Consider the following 24524-nt stretch of genomic DNA (forward strand, 5'->3'; position numbering starts at 1 on the left):
GTCCACATTGTGCATGTTACTGTAAATACTGCAACTATTAAAAGCCAATGACAACTCCAAGCAAAAATGTCTTTTGATGCTAAACATCCAATGATATCCTGTCCTTACTCCAGTGTCAAAAATGAAAGCTAAAATGTGAGTGGTTCCTATGGACAATGCCACCTTTTTCTCATTCAGTCCCCTATCAGGAAACTGCTCCTTTAAAATGTAATGGAGGGGTATTATCTAATCTTAAACTTGCAGTTTCTTGAACTTTGATCTCTAACGCTGGATAGGATTTTCTGTTATCGCTAAAGTTAATGGTAATTCTATAATTATTAGTCAAAGTGCAAAGAAACACTATATAAGGAACCGATGGCTTTAAAATTATCCCACAGCATTGTCTGGATTCTCCCCTACAACAAAGCACAATGTGCTGCAACGCAAAATGCTGGCTAATAGCGGGATCTGTGATCGGGGGACTGCTGGCTATTCTTGGAGGGATCCTGTTCCCTGTTGGAGATATAATTATTAAAGGAGAAATAGACAAGGTACAATAACTCCGTCTGGCATAATGAATCTTTAATTATTTTCCTTAATATCAATACTGTTTCTGCTAAATCCTGATTTTTGGTGATTATATTATTTTGTGGGAGCTGAAATAAAATAGCATGCCTTATATAAAATGTATAAGCCATTAAATTAGTCAAGTCCCACTAACACAATCCTGACAAGTATACAATGTATTACATAGAACAGTTTTCTGTAGAGAAGTAAATATATTTGCCATTGACTTCCCGAGCTGATAGTTGTTGGTGTAGTATCCTGGTAATTTCTTGTCTGTGCTTTTTCAATTTTTCAGATAGTCTCCTTTAGGGAATTTAGATTTTTGGTTGTATTCATTCATGATTTTTTGAAAATTTTTTTTAGTTAAAACCAGTGGTGAATAGGAAAAAAAGGTTATTTGCAAAGGGGGAAGTCGGGGTCTGTTCATTTCCCTATCCTTATCAGGTCAGATTTTTTTTTAATAAAGGGAACCAATCAGTGGGCTTCTATCATGGGTAGGCTACATGCACCTCTGCATTATCAATACCATTTTTCTGTTCTATTATAGAAGTAGAAAAACAAAAAAATTCATGCAAGGGACTGATCCATTACATGACGAACATAGACAGACCCTCATGGACCCAACTGGCTATAATTGTGCTTGTCAGGTAGCTGATGTAGTGCCTGTTATTTTACTGGGATATTGCAGCAGGAAATCCCGTTACATGATTAACTGAGCTTTATTACTGATTTATCATTGTGGTATTAGCCTCCTGTTATACAGATTTGTTACATTTTTGCTTTATTACCCCTGTATTTGCTTTATTGGCAGATTATTCCCATTCTAATGGATTGCAGTCTTCCTTTGTTTTATTTAAATCGTATCTATTTGAGTACATGCACACCTCTATCCGAATGCTGTCCGTAAAAAAAATAAATAACCTCGCACTGTGACCAAAAATATCCAATTAGTCTCCTCAAATGATGGTTTTCATAGACGGACCAAATGTCTGTGTGGATAAAATTGTACCATATGCTATTTTCTTCTGTATTTCGGATGAGACTCGCCTATTCCAGTCTATGAACGTGCAAACAAAATTGGATCCCATATGGATCATCAGTATTTCATCCAATTTTTAGAACAGAAAACTGTATTTGGTCTATTAACTGAAGTAAAAAAACTGATGCCATAATGCTAACAATACAGATATAAGAAGCAGACATATGCATGGCATACAGGGATGAAGCATCCATTATTTTTCGATGAAAATTTGACAATTTTTTTATATGTTCAAGTGGATTTAGCTTCAGAATTGGTAAAATAAGTTTTTTTTCTCCATGAAAAAGTGCAATCTTTACTCAAGGGTTAATGTCTGCTCAACCTGAATGTGGATGTGCTATGACACCAAACATTACTCCTGGAAGACAGTGATGTTTCTTCTAAAAATCAAAGCCAGACTTTTTTCATTGATTCTAATATAACAGGTACAGTAGCATGCTTAGTTCATCAGCTTTCACCTTTTTGGAGGCAATAGGCTGAGAACTTTCATAAGTCACCAATTTGAGGATATGTTCACGTGTTGTGTATGCTGTCCCGAGATATATGCATATATTCCACTCCAAAATCAGTACAGAATCCGTAGCAATCCTTACCTTGTCAAATGTGCGGCATTGTATTGAGAAACATGTCGACTGTCACCACTTCAGTGTCAGAGTTTTAACCCCAGTTTCCCTGTTTTATGAAAATTCACATATAATGTTTGAAATATGCCATTGTAGTTTTTCGTGCAATTTTTATTTAGCTAAAGTCAGACATGAATGTAGAAAAATTGAGAAGAGTGATTTTACTTTCCTTTTGAATACACCTCTGGATTTGGCTCAAAGAGCTGCATCAGGAAACCGAAATGGAATTTTTCACCCAAAAAAGCTGTGCGAAGTTAGTGCTACCCAAAGCTAAGTTGCTGAGGACAAGCTTGTAACTCACAATTATAAAAAAAAACTTTAATGAAATGTTTTTAAGTAAAAGAGGAGCACATGTGGAAGAGATTAGAAGTAGGTGTAAAACTTGTTTTAGTTCAGTCTTGTAATGCTGTAATGTAGAAACTATAATATTAATAACAGCAAAGAGCAGTAAGCACAAAGCCTTTACACTGTAAAAGTGGCACCACATGATGAGTGCAATACTGCATACATTTTTCATGGCAGACTTCAGTGAAACTCTTCTTACTAATTATTTCATTCCAAATTGGATATGATTCGTAAAATATATCAGTGATGTGAGCATGGCAGAACTTAATGCCATGGTAGTTGGACAAGGACCGCTATGGTGAGAATAGTTAAGTAATGATATATTGATAAATTGCAAAGACAAGGATGCTTCTGGCGCTCCACCATCAAAAATTAAACGGTAATTACAATAAACTTTATCTTGTATTCATTTTTCATGTGTTAGGATACCAAATTTTAGTTCTAGACTTTGACCATCATCAGTTTATTGCTTTCAGCAGAACATTGTCTGTGTTTTTTTTAATAAAAGTCCAGGTTTGGGACTCAAATATATTATTGTAACACATGTAAAGTGAACAAAGGATTATTATTGCAGCTACCCTTTGTTGCATGTCTAATGATAGCGCCTCAGAGTCATCATCTGTTTTTCAATTGTCTCTTTCTTATCTAGTTAAGCTTGTCCAGGCACACATAGACCAACATGGATCAGAGGCAGAACTCGAACACTGTAAAGCGATATATGTATCTGTCTAAATACTAGCGAGGATTCTGTTTGCAGAGATTCAGAGAAGCAAATCTCTCAAATTTATTATCCTAGTTATTCAATGCAAATTGAATATTCCATATTAGGCTTTAGGGTCTCTCCAGACCCCTGAGCTAAATAAACGTAGGATATAAAAAAAATACTCCACCACTCATCTCACTGCTCAATTATCTCGCCACACCTGCAACCTGTCTTCTGGTCCTCTGCTCCTCTTCTTTTTGCCTTCCCCTGTAGTCGCACATCCTCTTCTGCCTTCTTCACTCAGGGCAGGGCTTTTGGCGTGAGTAAGCCTCTGAGGTCACTGTACGATGTGCCGTCTCATCGCCTGAGGCTTAGCGCCAGCAGGATATCGTTACATGCACCTTGGTGGCTTATATTGCAGGGACATCATAAGTCTACTCAGATGCTTGCACTGAAATACGCGGCCTAGAATGAAGAAGGTGGAAGAGAATGCGTGCGACGGGGAAGGAAAATAGAGGAGGAGCATAGGACAAGATGGTGGTCCATAGGGGATGGTAGAATAGGTGAGCTGTGAGGAGAGTTTTATCTTATTTAAGCTTTTGCCAGCCTCCTATGGTTCAGCAAAAAGGTTGCCATTATTTTGCTGAATGTGCCAGAACCAAGTTGCAAAAAAATCTGTATTCGTGAAAATATGAATTTCTGTAAAATTCAAGGCGCATTCAATTCCACACATCTAAATTTGCTCAGCTCAACTAAAAACCATTGCACTATCGGTGAGTGCATCTACCTTCCTGAGTGCATCTACCTTCTATCTAACCTTCCTGAGAGAGCATTTTCTTCTTTTTTTATTTTTTGCATTGTATTCCTGTGTGATATGAGAGACCAGAAACTAAAGTCTACCTCAGGTTTCTGTGTTTGTCCTGCTGCCCACATTTTCCATACTACCACGCTCAGCACTCTTTACTGCAACACCGAGATAAAGATAGATATAATAATAATAATAACTTTATTTCTTTAGTGCCAACATATTCTACAGCACTTTATGTTTTAGAGGGAACTTGTACGGACTCTAAAAGAGATTACAGCAAACAAATAATCACATAAACAACAGATACCAAGAGGAATGAGGGCCCTGCTTGCAAGCTTGCAATCTATTAGATATGAAGTGTGGCCTCCTCCTCTCTCGCCATTTACTGGATTATTGTAGATGAACTTCCTGGAGACTAGGAGGGAGGTTTTCGGAACTATAATATAGAGAAACTGGAGGCATTGAAAACAAATATACATGCTGCTGAAAGGTGCTGAAGTTGCGTCTTTATCCCTATAATGTATATTGCAAAGTTTTATAATTTTGCATGAACTGTCATACTTCATATAAAGTCCACTTTCACTTCCACTGGACGTTAGACTGACCACACGTTTGTGACAGAGCTGCCAACCCCTGGACTGTTTTCTGTTGCAACAACTATGATGTGCCCACAATGTGTGAACAGAGCTTCAGTGTTGAAATAAAATGTCTACTCTACCCATGATTATTAAAGAGTATAAAGTATTTCTTTGTTTTTTACAGGAAGCAGTCATTGAAGAGGGAACCATTGCCTATGACAACTGGATAGTGCCCGGAAGTCCTGTTTATAGGCAGTTTTGGATTTTTCACGTTTTAAACCCAGATAAAGTCCTAACTGGAGGAAAACCTCAATTACAGCAAAAAGGTCCATACACATATTTGTAAGTACACTTGTAAACTCATGCAGAATTCTTTTTATTCTTTTAAAAACTGTTTTTGAAAATCACCCTGTATAATTCTCCTCAGAAATCCATAATGAGGTTCTACATGTAAACAAGCCATTAGAAATTCTACCTTTTCATGCATTTTCCACATTTCAAGTTCAGAATATGTTTGACATATAATCTACTGCTGATAATGCTCTAGTGTGAAAATTGTTTTTTTTTTAATTTTTACAATTTTTTCAAAGGCTCCGTCATGTACCAAAGTCTAATGTGACACAGAACAATAACAACACGGTGACTTTTTATCAGCCAAATGAGGCCATATTTCAGCGAGATAAATCTATTGGATCTGATGACGATGTGTATACAATTCTGAATCTTGCTGTTGCTGTAAGTAAGCAATTTCCTTTAAAAACATTGAAGCCTGTAAATGCCAGTGGTGCAATAGCTACTCCAGCTCTGAACAAATCTTGCCCTTCCATCTCAGTTTCACAGCTTTAGACAGCTTTATTTCATTCATGCCCCACAGAAATGAGATAATTTCTTCATGAAGTGCTTTGAACAGGAAGAACTGTGGTTTATAGAGATGATCGAATCGATTCAAGGAAAATCAAATTTCAAATTTCACAAAAAATTGCCATTTCCCAGAAGCAGATTTTTTTTCAATTCATTGAATCAGGCAAAGCTACGACCTGCTGGTGATATTTTGCTTGATTTACTTTAGGGCCAGGAAGAGGTTAAAACATGAAAATATTATACTCACCTCATCACTCACCTGTATAGGTACTGCAGCTCACAATCTGGTCCTTCATTGTCTCGCTTCCTCTCAGCGGCTCTAGTCTTCTCTTTCGCGTTTAATCTTTTCACTCTTCAGTGTTAACCTCATGATATGTCATAATTCGCTGGGTGACACACTTAAAGGGAACGTGCCACCAGTTTTCTTATAGTTTCTTTTTTGTTAAATTAAGCTTAAAATAGTAATTAAAATGTATTAATGCAATGTTTGCACTGTTTGCAAACTTTTCTATATAAAAAATATTATATATTTTCTTACAAATATATATAATTACTACTAGGGGGAGTATTTTCCATTTTAGACCTCAAGCAGCTATAGTAAAAATTACCAGCTTTACTGTTAGCTAGAAAATTGGGGCAGTAACTGTTGACATCACCATTTCCCTCCCCTTTTGGGTATTCTAGTATCCCTGGGGCAGAATGAAGAGTAGCATCACAGGGCAGTACCATTTTGATGGTGACTGCCCTGTGATCTGCTATCACCAGCAGTTACTGTCTCTCTTTCTCCCGTCAGTCTCTCTCACCCAGATTACATGATTCTCTCACCCCCCTCCACAATATCTGATCATTCACTGCAAACCTGCAGCTCCTTCTTTTCTTACAAAAGGATAAATCACAACTCCTGCCGAGCAGCTGACAGCTGCTGCTCCAAAAATGCTACTGGTACACTGTTCCTCCTTGATGTCATTGCAGTCTCTGACACTCTGCCCCGGCTTTTCTCCTGCATTTTACTCCCATCAGCCATCAATCTAGGATCTGTTCTGCTGGAAGCAGTACTGCTCATGCTAGTAGATCCCAGTGCTCTATGAATATGGCAGCAGAACACTCCCACTACTGTAAATTGTGTAGCCCACAGAGGCATGCCCAGTTCACAGTTCTATTACAATAGATAGGGTCGGCGTCTGTCTGTTATCTCCTATGACCATGGGATGCCGTATTATGACACTGAAAGAGTCGTGCTGCTACTGTGAATGCAAGATGTCAGCCTCCAGTGCCTTCTTTAAACTCCTATAACACATGAATTATGTTTAAAATGTAATCAAAACTTGGTTATAGCAGCATGTTATGCTACATTACAGTGATTTATTAATGATCTACAAATGCGGTACCTTCCCTTTAATGATATTGCTTGATGCCTGGTAAGTGCTGATGAATGAGATAGAATGAAGATGAAAGAAAAGACAAGCAGCAGAGGGACAAAGTAATCTATTAGTGTACGGGCAGAGAGCTGCAGCACAAGGACAGGTGAGGGGCGAGGTAAATATAATATTTTTTTTCTAACCCCACCATTTATTATACTCTGGGGTCTGGATAGATTTCTAAGCACAATATACAGCTTGTATCAGCAATTTTATTGGCTTTGAATAAATTCAATACAAATCAAATTTCTTGGCCAAATTCAAAATTATCAGGAAAATTACATTTCATAATCATAGACAGAATCTACAAAAACACTAAAACATAGTTAGATAATGAACTGATAAGAAACACAGAGATGCAACTATAAAAAATACCACATAGTGGTTCAACCAATTTGCTGATTTTTTGAAATACATTTAACAAACTAAAGAGTCTAAAATATGATGCATAAGGAGTCTGTCAGTCCTATTTGCTATCTACCGTAAACCAGGTAAAAGTGGCTTTACTCCATGCTAATACAGCACTAAACATGCTCCTAATAAAATTAGAAGCCCTAATACTGTATGATGTAGGAAAATTAAATACAAAACTTTACTGAGAGAGGTGTCCACATTCACTCACACATACAGACATTAGCCTTAGGTAAGTGTTCACATTTGGACAGGGAGGTCAGGGACCCATCAGATTAATGAGGCCACCTTGACGATGGTTGATGGGCTCACACTATTTGGCCAAATTCTGGGCAAAGTGTCTCATAAATATTTTTCCTAATGTTCAAAAAGCCATTTTGCTATCTATATTTCATGTATTTCTTATTCGACATGCTTTGGCATGATAGAGAGCAACCCTTTTTTTGTATACTCTCTAGTCTAGACTATCATAGGCATGAGTGCTATCTGTGAAAAAATGGTTCAGGAAGCAAAGTAGACTTGATGCGGTTTTATTATCAACGCGTTTCAAAATCTCCAGACTTCTTCATCAGGATATAACCATGCCCAAAATGTATGCATGTGTTTATATCCTGATGAAGAAGTCTGAAGACTTCAAAACACATTGATAATAAACATTGCAAGTCTACTTTGCTTACTGGACCATTTTTTTGGTTTTCCATCAACAGTGCAGACGACCCAACTATCGATTTTCGTCTAGCGCTCACAACATTTTTTAACCACACTGATCCAACTCTGGAAAAATATGGAATCAACCAAAAGGTTATGGTACACATGACAGCCAAAAAAGGCTTATGCAACAACAACCTGGCCATAATATCCATGTGGCTTGTCTCCAATTTGACAACTTAAACAAAAGTGCAAATACAGACCTGAAAAATTAATTGTCTCAATTTAGTGTAATAGCTTCTTTTCAGATTAATTACTTATACCCAAAATGGACAAGGTAACAGCAATTCCTAGGACTTAGGTGCACAGATTTAAAATGTGACAACAACCCACAGTATAGTTGTGGAGTGTATGGTTGCCAAATGGGCTAGTAAAACAGGTATGCAAAATGTCAAAAGCCTTGTTTTTTGTTTTTTTAGACGTATATTTTTTTCATTTGAATTTTTTCCTCTCAACCCCAAAACTTAAGTAATCCTAAAAAAATACATTGCTAGATAGAATAGAAAGGAAGATGCTGCAACAATCAACAGTATTGTAGTGAAAGTACAATTGATAAGTGAAACAGATATGCAAAAATTAAAATGTGTCCTTTTTTAAAAAGATTAAAAAAAATGAATTCACACCCCCTTGACCAAAAGGAAGTGACAAGAGAAGCTAAGCACGTTACAAAAGCAAGCTCCTTCAGCAGGCCACTATATACAAGTGGCGTGTACAGGTGTAATATTTAACTATTATAACAATTGACTTAAAAATTTTAAATTAAAACTAGCATTCTTTGCAAGGTAGACAGCTGTACTAAAATTTCTGGATTGTGAAGACTGTTCTTTTGCCTTTACAAGCAAAAAAAAATGCAAGGAAATGCAAAAAATGATGTTGCTTATGGCTTATGTTGCTTATGGAAACATGCCTTCTATGACAGACAAGCCTTGGTTTTAGAATTTTTCTTCATTAGAATATTAGGGCTGAAAGAACTTACCTGTCCTTTATTTTTTGTACTGCATCAAGAATGCAAAAAAAAAAATTGTGTTATTAAGGTGCTGTACTGCAGTATATCGTGGATTACATCAACTCACAGTCTAACTCTGCAGGTGCAGCACCTCCCTATCACTTGAATATATGTATTATTCACAGAATGATACCACCACTCATATTTTCTATGTTCTTCAGTGCTGCTGTTTTACGCCATACTGTGATTTAGGCTCTGCCATCCCTATGTGGAATGCTGTGGGTGGTGACTTCCTATCTCTAGGCTGTAAAACCCTAAAATTGCTGGTGGTTTTCTTGGAGACATCTTTTACAGTGCCAGGGAGTTCACTGATTGGCATGGTCGCACCTATATCAATGTGAGCCTGCTCACTGTTCTGATGCAATCTTCAAGAAAGTTGGAAATTTCGTCAGCATTTTGCTTTTTTACTTTATTTCAATTTGCCCGGAACTGTGTTGTTCCGGAGATTCATAGGTTATTGATTCGATCATCTCTATATAATACCCATAAACTATGTTAATGTGTATGTGGCAGAAAAGATGAAAATGGGACAGATTTCGGCCACAGATATGCCAGTTATTTGCCCATGGTTTAGCCCTTGTGTAAGTCAATGGAACTAATCCATGACTGATCCAAATTGTGGATCCTAATGTCTGTAGTGTTTTCATTAGTCCATACTTTTTTCTTCTGCATGTGATCTTGCATTAGCTGCTAAATGTTGGTATATTCTATTAAGATTTATGTGACAAATCCACACCTAAATTCTAACTGTGAATCCTGACCGTGTGAACATGCAATTACAATTTTGCCTTTGTCATGCGTCCCTTTCTTGCCCATAGCAGTATCCTTCTTGCCTCATCACTTCAATATAATTCTCCAGCCAATTTCTGTTGCACAATCTCATCATCGAGGTTTACTTTCATCTATGCTCTCCATCTAATCGCGTCTCTTTCTCCACTCCTGTTGTATGCAACCCTGAACATACACTGTGTGCAAAATTATTAGGCAAGTTGTATTTTGATCACATGATACTTTTTATACATGTTGTCCTCCTCCAAGTTGTTCAGGCTTGAGAGCCAACTACCAATTAAGTAAATCAGGTGATGTGCATCTCTGTAATGAGGAGGGGTGTTGACTAATGACATCAAAACCCTATATATGGTGTGCGTAATTGTTAGGCAACTTCCTTTCCTTTGGCAAAATGGGTCAGAAGAGATATTTGACAGGCTCTGAAAAGTCCAAAATTGTGAGATGTCTTGCAGAGGGATGCAGCAGTCTTGAAATTGCCAAACTGTTGAAGCGTGATCACCAAAAAATCAAGCATTTTATGGCAAATAGCCAACAGGGTCACAAGAAGAGTGTTGGGCAAAAAAGGCGCAAAATAACTGCCCATGAATTAAGGGAAATCAAGTGTGAAGCTACCAAGATGCCATTTGCCACCAGTTTTGCCATGTTTCAGAGCTGCATCGTTGCTAGAGTAACAAAAAGCACAAGGTGTGTGATACTCAGGGACATGGCCAAGGTAAGGAAGGCTGAAAAACGACCACCTTTGAACAAAAAACATAAGATAAAACGTCAAGACTGGGACAAGAAATATCTTAAGACAGACTTTTCAAAGGATTATGGACTGATGAAATGAGAGTGACTGTTGATGGGCCAGATGGATGGGCCAGAGGCTGGATCAGTAAAGGGCAGAGAGACCCACTCCGACTCAGACGCCAGCAAGGTGGCGGTGGGGTACTGGTATGGGCTGGTATCATCAAAGATGAACTTGTGGGACCTTTTTGGGTTGAGGATGGCGTGAAGCTCAACTTCCAGACCTACTGCCAGTTTCTGAAGACAACTTCATCAAGCAGTGGTACAGAAAGAAGCCGGCATCGTTCAAGAAAAACATGATTTTCATGCAGGACAATGCTCCATCACATGCCTCCAACTACCCCACAGCATGGCTGGCTAGTAAAGGTCTCAAAGAAGAAAAAATTATGACATGGCCCCCTTGTTCACCTGATCTGAACCCCATAGAGAACCTGTGGTCCCTCATAAAATGTGAGATCTACAGGGAGGGAAAACAGTCCACCTCTCGGAACAGTGTCTGGGAGGCTGTGGTGGCTGCTGCACGCAATGTTGATCATAAACAGATCAAGAAACTGACAGAATCTATGAATGGAAGGCTGTTGAGTGTCATCATAAAGAAGGGTGGCTATATTGGTCACTTTTTTTTGGAAGGGGGGGTTGTTGTTGCATGTCAGAAATGTTTATTTCTAAATTATGTGCAGTGATATTGGTTTACCTGGTGAAAATAAACAAGAGAGATGGGAATATATTTGGTTTTTAGTAAGTTGCCTAATAATTCTGCACAGTAATAGTTACCTGCACAAACAGATATCCTCCTAAGATAGTCAAATCTAGAAAAACCCCACTCCAAGTTCCAAAAATATTAAGCCTTGATATTTTTGAGTCTTTTGGGTTGATTGAGAACATAGTTGTTGATCAATAATAAAAATAATCCTCTAAAATACAACTTGCCTAATAATTCTGCACACAGTGTATATTATGATCACATGTACAGTTAAGTAAAGTACTAATACACTTAATATGTTTTAGGCTGCACCTAATATGTTTCCAGGTATGCTGCGACTTGTGAATGGATTTATTAAACAATCAAATTCATCATTGTTTCAAACAAGAAGTGTCAAAGAGATCCTATGGGGCTACATAGATCCTTTCTTGGAACAAATACCAAATGCTATTATAGCGGATAAAAAAACAGGAGTATTCTATCCGGTATGTATGAATTAATTAGACTTGGGTTGTAAAAATCTACCTATAATGCAAAATGCAATGTTAGCCAGAAGATAAAATAAAGCATTAAAAAGATGCATGATTACCCACCCCTCATAATTACCCTATTTCAGTTGAAAAATCCAATAAAATTGTTTGGAACAAAAAGATGCATGAGGTGCGATATACTGTATTGAAATGGCAAAATATTTTAAATTGGCGTTACTATTATATTTAATAATAAAGTAATAGTAATAAACAGCCATGGGCAGATATATTTATGCATTACATCTTTAATTTCATTTGTAATATTAGCAATATTATATTGTAATATGAGTGTTCTTTATTAGGAGAACTACTTTTTCCCTGCATTTATGACCATGTTTTCACATAGTGGACTAGCTGTGGATCTGGGGTGCAGAATCCAAGCAGCAAATTCACAACATTAGGGCAGCACAGTGGCTCAGTGTTTAGCACTGCAGCCTTGCAGCGCTGGAGTCCTGGGTTCAAGCCCCACCAAGGACAACATCTGCAAGGGGCTTGTATGTTCTGTCCGTGTTTGTGTGGGTTTTCTCCTGGTACTCTGTGTGCCCCATGGGGGACAGTGAGGATAATGTTTGCAAACTGTAAAGCGCTGCGGAATATGTTAGCGCTATATAAAAAGAGAGACAAAAGAACATTTCATCATACAATACATGTGAATGGATTCTTTAAAACCCCATTTGCATGTGGTTCCATAATTTGCATCAAGTTACTTAAAGCTGGGAGAAATTGATACAAAAAATATGTTTGAAAAATCGAATAATTTTTTTATTACAAAAATAGTAACTAGTGTTGAGCATTCCGATACCGCAAGTATCGGGTATCGGCCGATACTTGCGGTATCGGAATTCCGATACCGAGATCCGATACTTTTGTGGTATCGGGTATCGGTATCGGATCCACATAAATGTGTAAAATAAAGAATTAAAATAAAAAATATTGATATATTCACCTCTCCGGCGGCCCCTGGACATCACAGCTGGTAACCGGCAGTAGTGAAGTATAACGTGGCACAGCTGTGTCGGTGCTCAAGAGAGGTTTCCCACACCAGTAAATATAGTAAAATAAATAACTTGGCACTCAACTTGGTGGATAGTGGTAGTCAAGAAAATCAAAATTTATTACTTAGAGTAGCAGTCCAGCAAAATAAACGTTTCGGTCAAACATTAAGACCTTCTTCAGTAAACCGACTGCTGTTATGTTGAAGTGTAAACGGCACTTGTATGTGTATGACTGAGGGGTCCTATGTTTAAATCCAGTAGGACCTAAAAGATGGCGGCATATAGCCGAACAAGATGATATCAGTTCTCTTCCACAGGAAATATAAGAAAAGGATAACTTGGGAGAAGGAGCGAAATAACGTGGACCGAAGGAGAACATCAATGTGGTATCCACCGCTGGTAACCGGCAGGCTTCTTTGTTTGAAATGAGCGCGTTTAGGACCTGAGAATGACGTCGCGGCTTCTGATTGGTCGCGTGCCGCTCATGTGACCGCCACGCGACCAATCACAAGCCACGACGTCATTCGCAGGCACTAAACTCCTCAATCTAGGAATTTAGGACCTGCGAATGACGTCGCGGCTTCTGATTGGTCACGTGGCGGTCACATGAGCGGCACGCGACCAATCAGAAGCCGCGACGTCATTCGCAGGTCCTAAACGCGCTCATTTCAAACAAAGAAGCCTGCCGGTTACACGCTATGATGTCCAGGGGCCGCCGGAGAGGTGAATATATCAATATTTTTTATTTTAATTCTTTATTTTACACATTTATGTGGATCCCAGGGCCTGAAGGAGAGTTCCCTCTCCTTCAGACCCTGGGAACCATTAGGATACCTTCCGATACTTGGTGTCCCATTGACTTGTATTGGTATCGGATATCGGTATCGGCGATATCCGATACTTTTCGGGTATCGGCCGATACTATCCGATACCGATACTTTCAAGTATCGGACGGTATCGCTCAACACTACTCAACACTAATAGTAACCTTTATGGACTGGAAATGGAATTACATTATTTATGCACCTTAAGGGTAAGTTCACACAGGGCCTTTTTGCTGCATTTTTTTTCCGCAGCAAAACCTAATCATCTTGGCAGGAAAGAAGCTGCGCCAAAAACGCAGGTTTAGGTGCATTTTTGGTGCGTTTTTTGTGGTGTTTTTGCCGCATTTAGGTGCGTTTTTTCATGTGTTTTTTTTTTCTCTTTGTGCATGCCAATAAAGTTGAGTGCACACAGAAAAACCCAACTTCCTGTAGATAGATAGAATGAATAGATAGAATAGAAAGATTGATAGAATACATAGAATGAATAGATAGGTGGATAGAATAGATAGATTGATATAATAGATAGATTACCTGCGGTACCCTCCCCGGCATTTTCCCACGGTGTAGAGGTAACCTCCGGTCAGGCAGTGAGCGGGCGCAGGCTCGGTGACGTCACTACTAGTTACTGAGCCTGCGTCTGCTCCGTCTCATTCATTCCCCAGTAGCTTATTCTTTCCCCAGTAGCTTACAGCCGGGAGTGGTCGCATTAGCAGCGCTCCCAGTTGTAAGAATTATCTCCCCCGGATTCTGCGTGGGACACTCGTTATTTCGGACTACGACGGATCAGGGAGTATACTTTTGCTTTTTTATTTTATTTTTATTACAGAAGACCGATGGCTTCACTTTGGCATGGCAGAACAATAAAAAGATGGTCAACACTCTGTGTTGTTTTATTTCATTAAAATACTTTTTTCTGCATGTGTGTGTGTTTATTTAACCGCTATAGGATTAGTAATGGATAGGTGTCTTATTGACACCTCTCCATTAATAAGCTGGCTTAATGTCACCTTGCAATAACAAGGTGACATTAACCCCTTATTACCCCAATTGCCACCACTACAGGTAAATGGGAAGAGGCGAGCAAAGCGCCAGAATTGGCACATCTAACAGATGCTCCTTTTCTGAGCAGCTGTGAGCTGCTATTTTTAGGCTGGGTGGCCTATATCAATGGCCCCTTACCAGCCTGAGAATACCAGCCCCCAGCTGTGAGCTTTAGCAAGGCTGGTTGTCAAAAATGGGGGGGCCACGCCGTTTTTTTAAATTATTTATTTAAATCATTTTTGAAAAGCACGAAGACCCCTCTATTCTTGATAACTAGCCTTGCTGAAGCTGACAGTAGGGGGTTACAGCCCCCAGCTGTGAATTTTGTCTGGCTGGTTATCAAAATTAGGGGGGAACCCACGCCGTTTTTTTAAATTTATTTATTTATAGCGCAGGAGCGGCAGATGAAAACTCCCATCTGTCGCTCCTGCTCTCACTGTAATTAGCATTAGCAGGTATCAGATGATGGGAGCAGCAGTCCCATCAGCTGACACCAGTGATCAGAGGTGAAGATTACACCTCCGATCACAGCTGAGCGCTCCCCGCTGTCTTCTGACAGCGTGGGAAGCACAGCTATCTGACCGGAGGAGAGGATTTCCCTGCCGATCAGAAGATGTGTTTGCCACGCTGTCATACATATGACAGTGTGGCAAACACTGTAATGTCGGACCCCCCATTCAAGTGAATGGGGATCGGGTTCGCTCTGCTGGATGACAGGCTGCATGAACTCATCATGCAGCCTGCGATCTAGATGTAGCAGAGCCGAGTGTGATGTCACATCCGGCTCTCATTGACTATTCTGCAGCAAATTCGCTGAAAGAAAATTCAACCTTGTGTATGTTAGGAGTCGAGTTTCCTCTGCTGCACAGGGGGAATCTCGATCCGTCTCCGCTGCGGTCTCCCATTCTCCTCCAGCCGCAGTGGAGCCTGCTCAGCAGGGACGTCGATTCCAGCGTCTCGCTCAGTCTGACTCTGTGAGAAGAGTTACTGCTGCTTCTCCAGCTTCTGCCTTTAAAGCCAATACTGGTCAGCAGCGAATGGACTTCTCTGGGACTAAGTTCTTGTCTGCGCACACTGAGCATGCCCAGGGCAAGATCTCCCGTTGGAGATCGAGGGTCATGTGCTCAGACTCTGCAGCGCATTCTATTGGTCCTCTTGGCAGGTCTTGGAAGGGCAAAGTTTCTGTGGCCGCTTCCTGTCCTGCAGCTATATAAACTGCGCATGACCGCACGGCCATGCGCTAGTGTACAACTTTATACGTGTGTTTGTTGTGAGTGCAAGTCGTCCTTTAAATACCCCTACCCTACTGTATGATTGTTCGCGTATGGTGTATGGCTGCTATCTAGCGCCCGACTTAACACTCAACGTGTCACACACGTGTCAGCGTCCTCTGCTGTGACCGCCAGTGCGGCGCCACGCGCCTGTGTGCGCTTCCTGACCCATGTCTGGGTACTTAGTGGTGCCTGCCAGCACGGCACAGTTTGCACTTCGGTGCCTCTATTGTATATACTTTTCACACCCAGTTGTGGTGTAGTGCCAGCAAGGGTCTAATCGGACTACTATCCCTGTTGGGGTCTAGTTCGCTGACCACTTGCTCGCGCTCTATGTGCGGTACCGCGATTCTGTGACGCAACAGGATCGCTTTCTTCACGCTGGGTGAGGTTTAACCCACGCGTGTATACTTATGAGTACCGCCATATCGTCTGTCATGTCCTAGCAGCAGGTTTCACCTGCACGGTGGACCCCGGACTGCGAACGCATCCATTACATCTCTCTTGGTGCGTTCCGCCAGTCCTAACATTACACTAGCGCCAGGGTCTGGCTAGTGATGACAGACATACAGCAATCTCTGCGGCATATCCAGCAGCTGGAGGGTAGGTTGGCGGCTCTCGAGAGCGCGACCTCAGCTGTGGATGTTACTGCAGTAGCTGTACAGGCTGCCAGCGTGGCTGCAGCTACTATGTCCATTGCCACCCCTGTTCCGACATTATCTCACCTCCCGCTGCCAGAAAAATTTTCTGGTGATAGCAAGTTTTGTAGGGGATTTGTGAGTCAGTGCTCTATTCATCTCGAGCTCCTGGCTACACGTTTTCCCACAGAGCGGGCTAAGGTGGGATTTATTTTGTCTCTATTGTCGGACAGGGCGTTGGAATGGGCTACGCCGCTGTGGGAGCGTGGCGATCATGTGGTGCAGAGTGCTCCGCTGTTTCTGAGCGCTCTGAAACAGGTCTTTTTAGGACCTCAAGTCACCCATGATACTGCGCTCCAATTGCTGGCATTAACTCAGGGTGAGTCCTTGGTCAGTCATTTTGCCGTCCAATTCCGCACCTTAGCATCTGAGCTGGATTGGTCGGATAAAGCTCTTATCCCCATATTTTGGAGGGGTTTGGCTGACCACGTAAAGGACGCTCTGGCCACTAGGGAGATTCCTGCCACACTGGAGGAGTTAATAACTGTCTCCACTCGAATTGACCTCCGTTTTAACGAGCGGAGGTTAGAGCGAGCCCAGTGTAGGCAGAGGTTTCGGCTGGCTCCTACTTTTGCCAAACCTCTTGAATTTCCAGTCCTGGTTCCTGAGTCACATGAGGCCAGGGAGGTGTCACAAGCAGGATCTAAGTCCCGGACCGCTTGTGCACTCAGGGTCTGTCATGTTTGCCAGCAGTCAGGACATCTAGCCACCAGATGTCCTCAGCGGTCGAGGAAACGTCAGCGTCTAGTGGTAGTTGGTGGAGGTACACTAGACACGGCGACGTTTGCCTCTAAGTTGTCCTTTAAGGGGACAATTACTATTGGCTCATTTTCCCACTCGGTAGAGCTCTGCGTGGATTCTGGGGCGGAGGGCAACTTTATGTCTTCTGCCTTCGCTCAACGTCACGCAATACCCTTGGTTATGCTTGCTCAACCAGTAACGGTGCGAGTGGTGAATGGGTCGACATTGCCCTCACAGATAACACACCAGACCATCCCTTTTACTCTGTCCATGTCGCCATCTCATCAGGAGATAATTTCTCTGCTCGTCATTCCGGAAGGAATTGATGAGATCCTGTTGGGAATACCTTGGCTACGGTACCACTCTCCTCATATCGAGTGGTCCTCAGGCAGAATTCTGGGTTGGGGTGAATCTTGTGGGGGTAGGTGTCAGAGGGAGTGCGTTCAGGTTGCTACTACTGAGGTATCCGCAGATCTATCCTCTCTCCCCAAGCAGTATTGGTCATATGCAGACGTATTCTCCAAAAAGGCGGCGGAGACCCTTCCGCCCCATCGCCCCTATGACTGTCCTATTGACCTCTTGCCTGGTGCTGAGCCTCCCCGGGGTCGAGTCTATCCGCTATCTCTCCCGGAGACGGAGGCAATGTCACAGTACATACAGGAAAATCTGGCAAGAGGGTTCATCAGGAAGTCAGTGTCACCTGCTGGGGCAGGATTCTTCTTCGTGCAGAAGAAGAGTGGGGAATTGCGTCCATGCATAGACTACAGGGGTCTTAACGCCATCACCGTTAAGAATAAATACCCTTTGCCTTTGATATCTGAACTGTTCGATAGGCTTCGGGGAGCAAGGGTATTTACTAAATTAGATCTGCGGGGTGCTTACAACCTGATTCGCATCCGTGAGGGGGACGAATGGAAGACGGCTTTTAACACCAGGGATGGGCACTATGAATATCTCGTGATGCCCTTTGGGCTCTGTAATGCCCCAGCCATTTTCCAAGACTTTGTGAACGATATCTTCCGGGATATGCTTTCCACCTCGGTCGTAGTCTATCTGGATGATATTCTCATCTACTCTCCAGATATTGACTCCCACCGGAGAGATGTTTGCAAAGTCTTCGACCTCCTACGGGCAAACTCCCTCTATGCCAAGTTGGAGAAGTGCATGTTTGAGCAGGAGTCCTTACCTTTCCTAGGCTACATCATCTCAGCCCAGGGATTGGCTATGGATCCTGCCAAACTACAGGCTGTGATGGACTGGCAGGAACCTCATTCTCTTAAAGCGGTGCAGCGCTTTATGGGGTTCATCAATTATTATCGCCAGTTCATCCCGCATTTCTCAACTTTGGTAGCTCCCTTGGTTGCCCTCACCAAGAAGGGGGCAAATCCTAAATTGTGGTCTGAGGAGGTCTCCAAGGCCTTTATCTCTATAAAGTCACACTTCGCTAGCGCTCCCATACTTCATCGCCCCGATGTTGATAAGCCATTTATCATGGAGGTGGATGCCTCTTCTGTTGGTGCTGGAGCAGTCCTCTTCCAAAAGGATGCTCAAGGTCGGAAGCATCCTTGCTTCTTTTTCTCCAAGACCTTCGCACCAGCAGAGAGGAATTATTCCATCGGGGACAGGGAGTTGCTAGCCATGAAGTTGGCTTTCTCGGAGTGGAGACATCTCTTGGAGGGAGGACGTTTTCCCTTCCAAGTCTTCACAGATCACAAAAATTTGGTGTATCTGCAGACAGCTCAGCGGTTGAATTCTCGCCAGGCCAGATGGTCCTTGTTCTTCTCCCGGTTTCATTTCACCCTCCATTTCCTTTCTGGGGAGAAGAACATTCGGGCCGATGCTCTCTCTCGCTCCGTTGTGTCATCGGAGGAGGAGGAGGAGGAGCCTCGGCTTATTGTCCCCACCGAGAGTTTGAGAACCGTGGCCCCAGTTTCGCTGGAGTCTGTGCCCCCGGGCAAGACTTTTGTTCCATCTAGTTTGCGGCCGGAGGTTCTCTCTTGGGCGCACTCGTCCAGGGTGGGTGGACATTTTGGTACTAAAAGGACATCTGAGTTACTGGCGAGGACATACTGGTGGCCGCATATGGCTCGTGATGTCGCGGAGTACGTTCGGGCGTGTGTCTCTTGCGCCAGGAACAAAACTCCTCGGCAACGGCCAGCTGGTTTGCTTTACCCTCTGCCCGTGGCTGACAGGCCCTGGGAGATGGTCGGGATGGACTTTGTGGTGGGCTTACCCAAGTCTCGTAATTGCACCATTATCTGGGTGATCACCGACCATTTCTCCAAAATAGTGCATTTGGTGCCTCTTCCACGGCTACCATCTGCATGGGCGTTGGCTGTCTTGTTTATCAAGCATATCTTTCACTTACACGGTATGCCAGACAAAATTGTTAGTGACCGGGGTCCCCAGTTTGCGTCTCGATTCTGGAGGGAGCTATGTCGTTTACTCAGTATTGAGTTAAATCTCTCTTCGGCATATCATCCCGAGACGAATGGGTTGGTAGAAAGGGCCAACCAGACCTTGGTCACATATCTGCGACATTTTGTTTCTGCCAGACAGGATGACTGGGCATCCTTGCTACCGTGGGCAGAGTTTGCACTTAACAATGCCGTAGCCGACTCCACCGGTCAGACTCCATTCCTCTTAAATTACGGCCAGCATCCGCGTGTTCCAGTGCCCATGCCTGTGTCTTCCGCTGATCCCAGGGTGGCAGACTGGGCTGTGGAGGCACGGGACATTTGGGATCGCACGCAGGATGCCATTCGGGCCTCCAAGGAGAGAATGAGGTCCTCCGCCGATGTTCATCGGCGCCCTGCTCCGACTTTTGTCCCTGGCGACTTGGTGTGGCTCTCCGCCCGTAACATCAGGCTGCGAGTTGAGTCCACTAAGTTTGCTCCTCGCTACTTGGGTCCCTTCAAGGTTCTCGAACAGGTTAATCCTGTGGTCTACCGCCTGGCTCTTCCTCCACGCTTGGGTATCACCGACACCTTTCATGTGTCCCTCTTGAAACCCGTATACATGTCCCGGTTTTCCGAGTCATCTGTCGGGACATCGGGTTCGTCTACGGACGATTACGAGGTGAACGCTATTTTGGGGTGTAAGGTGGTACGCGGCAAAAAGTTCTATCTGGTGGATTGGAAGGGTTATGGTCCAGAGAACAGGTCATGGGAGCCTGCTGAAAACATTCGGGCCCCACAGCTCATTGCTGCCTTCGAATGTAGCGAGGCCCAAGGAGGGGGGGGCCCTAGGAGGGGGGGTAATGTTAGGAGTCGAGTTTCCTCTGCTGCACAGGGGGAATCTCGATCCGTCTCCGCTGCGGTCTCCCATTCTCCTCCAGCCGCAGTGGAGCCTGCTCAGCAGGGACGTCGATTCCAGCGTCTCGCTCAGTCTGATTCTGTGAGAAGAGTTACTGCTGCTTCTCCAGCTTCTGCCTTTAAAGCCAATACTGGTCAGCAGCGAGTGGACTTCTCTGGGACTAAGTTCTTGTCTGCGCACACTGAGCATGCCCAGGGCAAGATCTCCCGTTGGAGATCGAGGGTCATGTGCTCAGACTCTGCAGCGCATTCTATTGGTCCTCTTGGCAGGTCTTGGAAGGGCAAAGTTTCTGTGGCCGCTTCCTGTCCTGCAGCTATATAAACTGCGCATGACCGCACGGCCATGCGCTAGTGTACAACTTTATACGTGTGTTTGTTGTGAGTGCAAGTCGTCCTTTAAATACCCCTACCCTACTGTATGATTGTTCGCGTATGGTGTATGGCTGCTATCTAGCGCCCGACTTAACACTCAACGTGTCACACACGTGTCAGCGTCCTCTGCTGTGACCGCCAGTGCGGCGCCACGCGCCTGTGTGCGCTTCCTGACCCATGTCTGGGTACTTAGTGGTGCCTGCCAGCACGGCACAGTTTGCACTTCGGTGCCTCTATTGTATATACTTTTCACACCCAGTTGTGGTGTAGTGCCAGCAAGGGTCTAATCGGACTACTATCCCTGTTGGGGTCTAGTTCGCTGACCACTTGCTCGCGCTCTATGTGCGGTACCGCGATTCTGTGACGCAACAGGATCGCTTTCTTCACGCTGGGTGAGGTTTAACCCACGCGTGTATACTTATGAGTACCGCCATATCGTCTGTCATGTCCTAGCAGCAGGTTTCACCTGCACGGTGGACCCCGGACTGCGAACGCATCCATTACATCTCTCTTGGTGCGTTCCGCCAGTCCTAACAGTGTATTTGCAGCATTTTTTCACCATCTATTCAAGTCAATGGGTCGAAAAACGCTGGAAAAATGCTGAAAGAAGTGACATGCCCTACGTAAAAAAAAAATGCTGCAAAGCACAAAATACTGATCAAACAAAAACCCAATGTGTGTGCATGAGATTTCTGAAATCTCATAGGCTTTGCTGGTACTGTAAAAAGCAGCTGAAAATTAGCATAAAAAACAGCAAAAACATGCCGTGTGAACTTACCTTAAAAGATGCTTATAAACTGCGTTAATATTTCTTGTCTATATTCAGTAAAACAAGTATCATTATGAATTTGTATGTTTTGTGTGCAAGTATTAATGTGCAGTTCATAACACTGATGTAATATATATATATATATTCAAATACACAGTACAATGGAACTGCAGATGGCCCTTATGTCGTTAATAATGGAAAGGATGACATCAGCAAAGTTGCTTTAATTACCAGATACAAAGGACAAAGGTATTATAACTGATTTGTTGTATTTTGTTAAAATACAGTAAATAATATTATTTTACTATTATTACTATACTGGTAATACTCTCATGACCAGAATACATTGTCTTATTCCTAATGTCCAAAATATGTACTAAGGTATATAAGCATAGTCCCCAGTAGCCAGTTGTACCTAGGAGGTCTGCTTCCTAGTAATCAGTGTCATATTCAGGCCATTTCTGAGTGAGAGTAAAAAGAATGAAGAAGTGAGGTGCCAAGGGCAGATCCTGAGAAAGTGTAAAGGTGATACATGTTATTTGCCTCTGTACGCCCCTTTAAAGGGGTTTTCCACTTTAACAAAACTGGTTGTCCAAATGCTTTGTACATGCAAAATAATAAATGCAGCAGGTACCCCTCCCTGGGTCCAGCGCTGGCTCTACACCGCCACTCTGGTGTTTGTGGTTTGGCTGCACATCACCGCTGTAGCCAATCACTGAACTCGGTGGCTATGCTGATGTGAATGTAAATATGCGTATAAGTTGTAATATGTTACGTGTTTACTGCTTTATTGTCTGAGAACCGTGTGTTCTGGTTGTGGTATCTTCCGATTTGCATTGTCAAAAATACTGCTATGCTTGACAGAGTACCTGGCCGTAAAAGTAATATTTTCCTGGCTGCCATCCTGCAGGTACAATTTGCAGCATCAGCAAAAATGTTTAAGCAAAAGAAAAACCTGATGCTCGTGTAGGAGTGATCATTGTGCCTATGAATCACTGCAGCACTTGTAGAAGCAGACAAGCGGGAAATGATTTACTGGCAACGTTTGGTGCAAGAGTGAACGTCTGCGCTGCAACTTTATGAGGCACCGATGAGACCTGGTGTTGGCTAAGAGAAGGAGTAGGTCTGAGCTTGTAAACTGAGGGAAAAAAAATCAGTGGATTGGTAGTATACATGATGGAAGGTTCTAGGTGGGTAAACTGAAATTCTTGCATTGACCAAGAGTTAATGATGGCGTAACGAAACCTAGGTATCATTCCAGAACTGGTGAGCGGGCCGATGGGAGGGTCCTGTCTAGTCATGCACTGTGTTGGGCTTAAGTGAGGTTAAATGTGAGAGATACAGGTACGTGGACTGTGTAATTAGTTTAGTCCTGAGTGGAAAAGAGTGAGAGTTGTGTGAAACTTTTAGAATTGTGGGAAACCATAATGAATCCAAAGTTTGAGATAGTGACGGGGTTAACCATTAAAATCTGTCAGTCACTCTCAGACAGTCTTGGTGTAACCGCCTTGTGGTTGATCAGACCAGAACTAAACAGTCCTTGAAAACAGGCAAAAGAGAACTGCAAGGTTAAGATGGTCATTATTCAAATACTTTGGCTTTAAAGCATGAGAGTTGCAGATTACATCTGAAGAGTAACCGTCATTTTAAGTTTATTTCATAAATCAATAGTACACATTAAAAACAAGCAATTTTGTGGTATATTTTAGAGAAATCTGCTTTTTCTCTGCTAGGATCGATCATTCCTTATCAAAATTCTTAATTCTGAGGTAAAATCTGTATTCAGTGAAGACAAACTGTCCCATTACTGAGAGAGGAGTTGACAGCTGCTATGGATACACTTCTATGGAGATAGGAGGAGGGAGGAGCTAGAGGAAGAGCTCCCCCTCCCATCTACATAGAACCTTAGCGGTAGAAGCTGCCATCTCCTCTCTCAGTAATGGGACAGTCTGTCTTCACTGAATACAGATTTTACCTCAGAATTGAGACTTTTGATAAGCAATGATCGATCCTGGAGGAGAAAGAAGCAGGCTTCTCTGATAAGATATATTACAAAGTTGCTTATTTTCATGTGTACCATTGATTTATGAAATAAAAATTAGAACGACAGTTACTCTTTATGTTTATTCTGCAACCCTCAAACTTATTGCACCACTTTGAATGTCTGCAACCATCAGGCATGAGTCCCTCTTCTTGAATAATATGAAGACAACAACGGTTCTCTATGTTCTGTGACCATTCTGTAACTTCCTAAGTAGATGTACACTTCCTGGCTTCTCATGGTATATTCAGAGGCCACTTACTCATAACTAGTAGCATATGCTATAATGTAGACAATGAGCACTAGCAAACGTATTACTAAGTATGTGGGGTGTCGTTCATGTTGTACGGCATGCAGAAAACACTTCCTGATAACCCTAGCATATACTATATAGTACCGGCAGTTTTGTTTGCTCATTTATTGAAAACAATGTCAATGCTCACAGTGCCTATTTATTGGAAACCAATAAAATGCGTTATATTACCAGGCATCTAGGACATGCTCTCTTGTGGTATAAATAATAGTAAAGCCTAGATGACGTTACTAATGTTTTGGACTGGTTTTGCTAGTATATAGCTATGTATATAAAAGTGTTTTCCATTGT

General features: G+C 42.4%; 1 protein-coding gene across 1 annotated transcript in view; it reads left to right on the forward strand.

Moving 5' to 3' along the window:
- Positions 1 to 376: 376 nt before the first annotated feature.
- Positions 377 to 24524, forward strand: part of CD36 (CD36 molecule (CD36 blood group)) — an 85211-nt gene continuing 61063 nt past the window's right edge. Inside the window, exons 1-5 of the mRNA XM_069765147.1 lie at positions 377 to 530; positions 4827 to 4984; positions 5233 to 5377; positions 11630 to 11809; positions 22037 to 22128. Coding sequence (XP_069621248.1) covers positions 411 to 530; positions 4827 to 4984; positions 5233 to 5377; positions 11630 to 11809; positions 22037 to 22128 — 695 coding nt within the window. The 5' untranslated portion in view covers positions 377 to 410. The remainder of the gene's footprint in view (positions 531 to 4826; positions 4985 to 5232; positions 5378 to 11629; positions 11810 to 22036; positions 22129 to 24524) is intronic.

The sequence above is a fragment of the Ranitomeya imitator genome, chromosome 4 (genome assembly GCF_032444005.1).
Source record: "Ranitomeya imitator isolate aRanImi1 chromosome 4, aRanImi1.pri, whole genome shotgun sequence".
Taxonomy (NCBI): domain Eukaryota; kingdom Metazoa; phylum Chordata; class Amphibia; order Anura; family Dendrobatidae; genus Ranitomeya; species Ranitomeya imitator.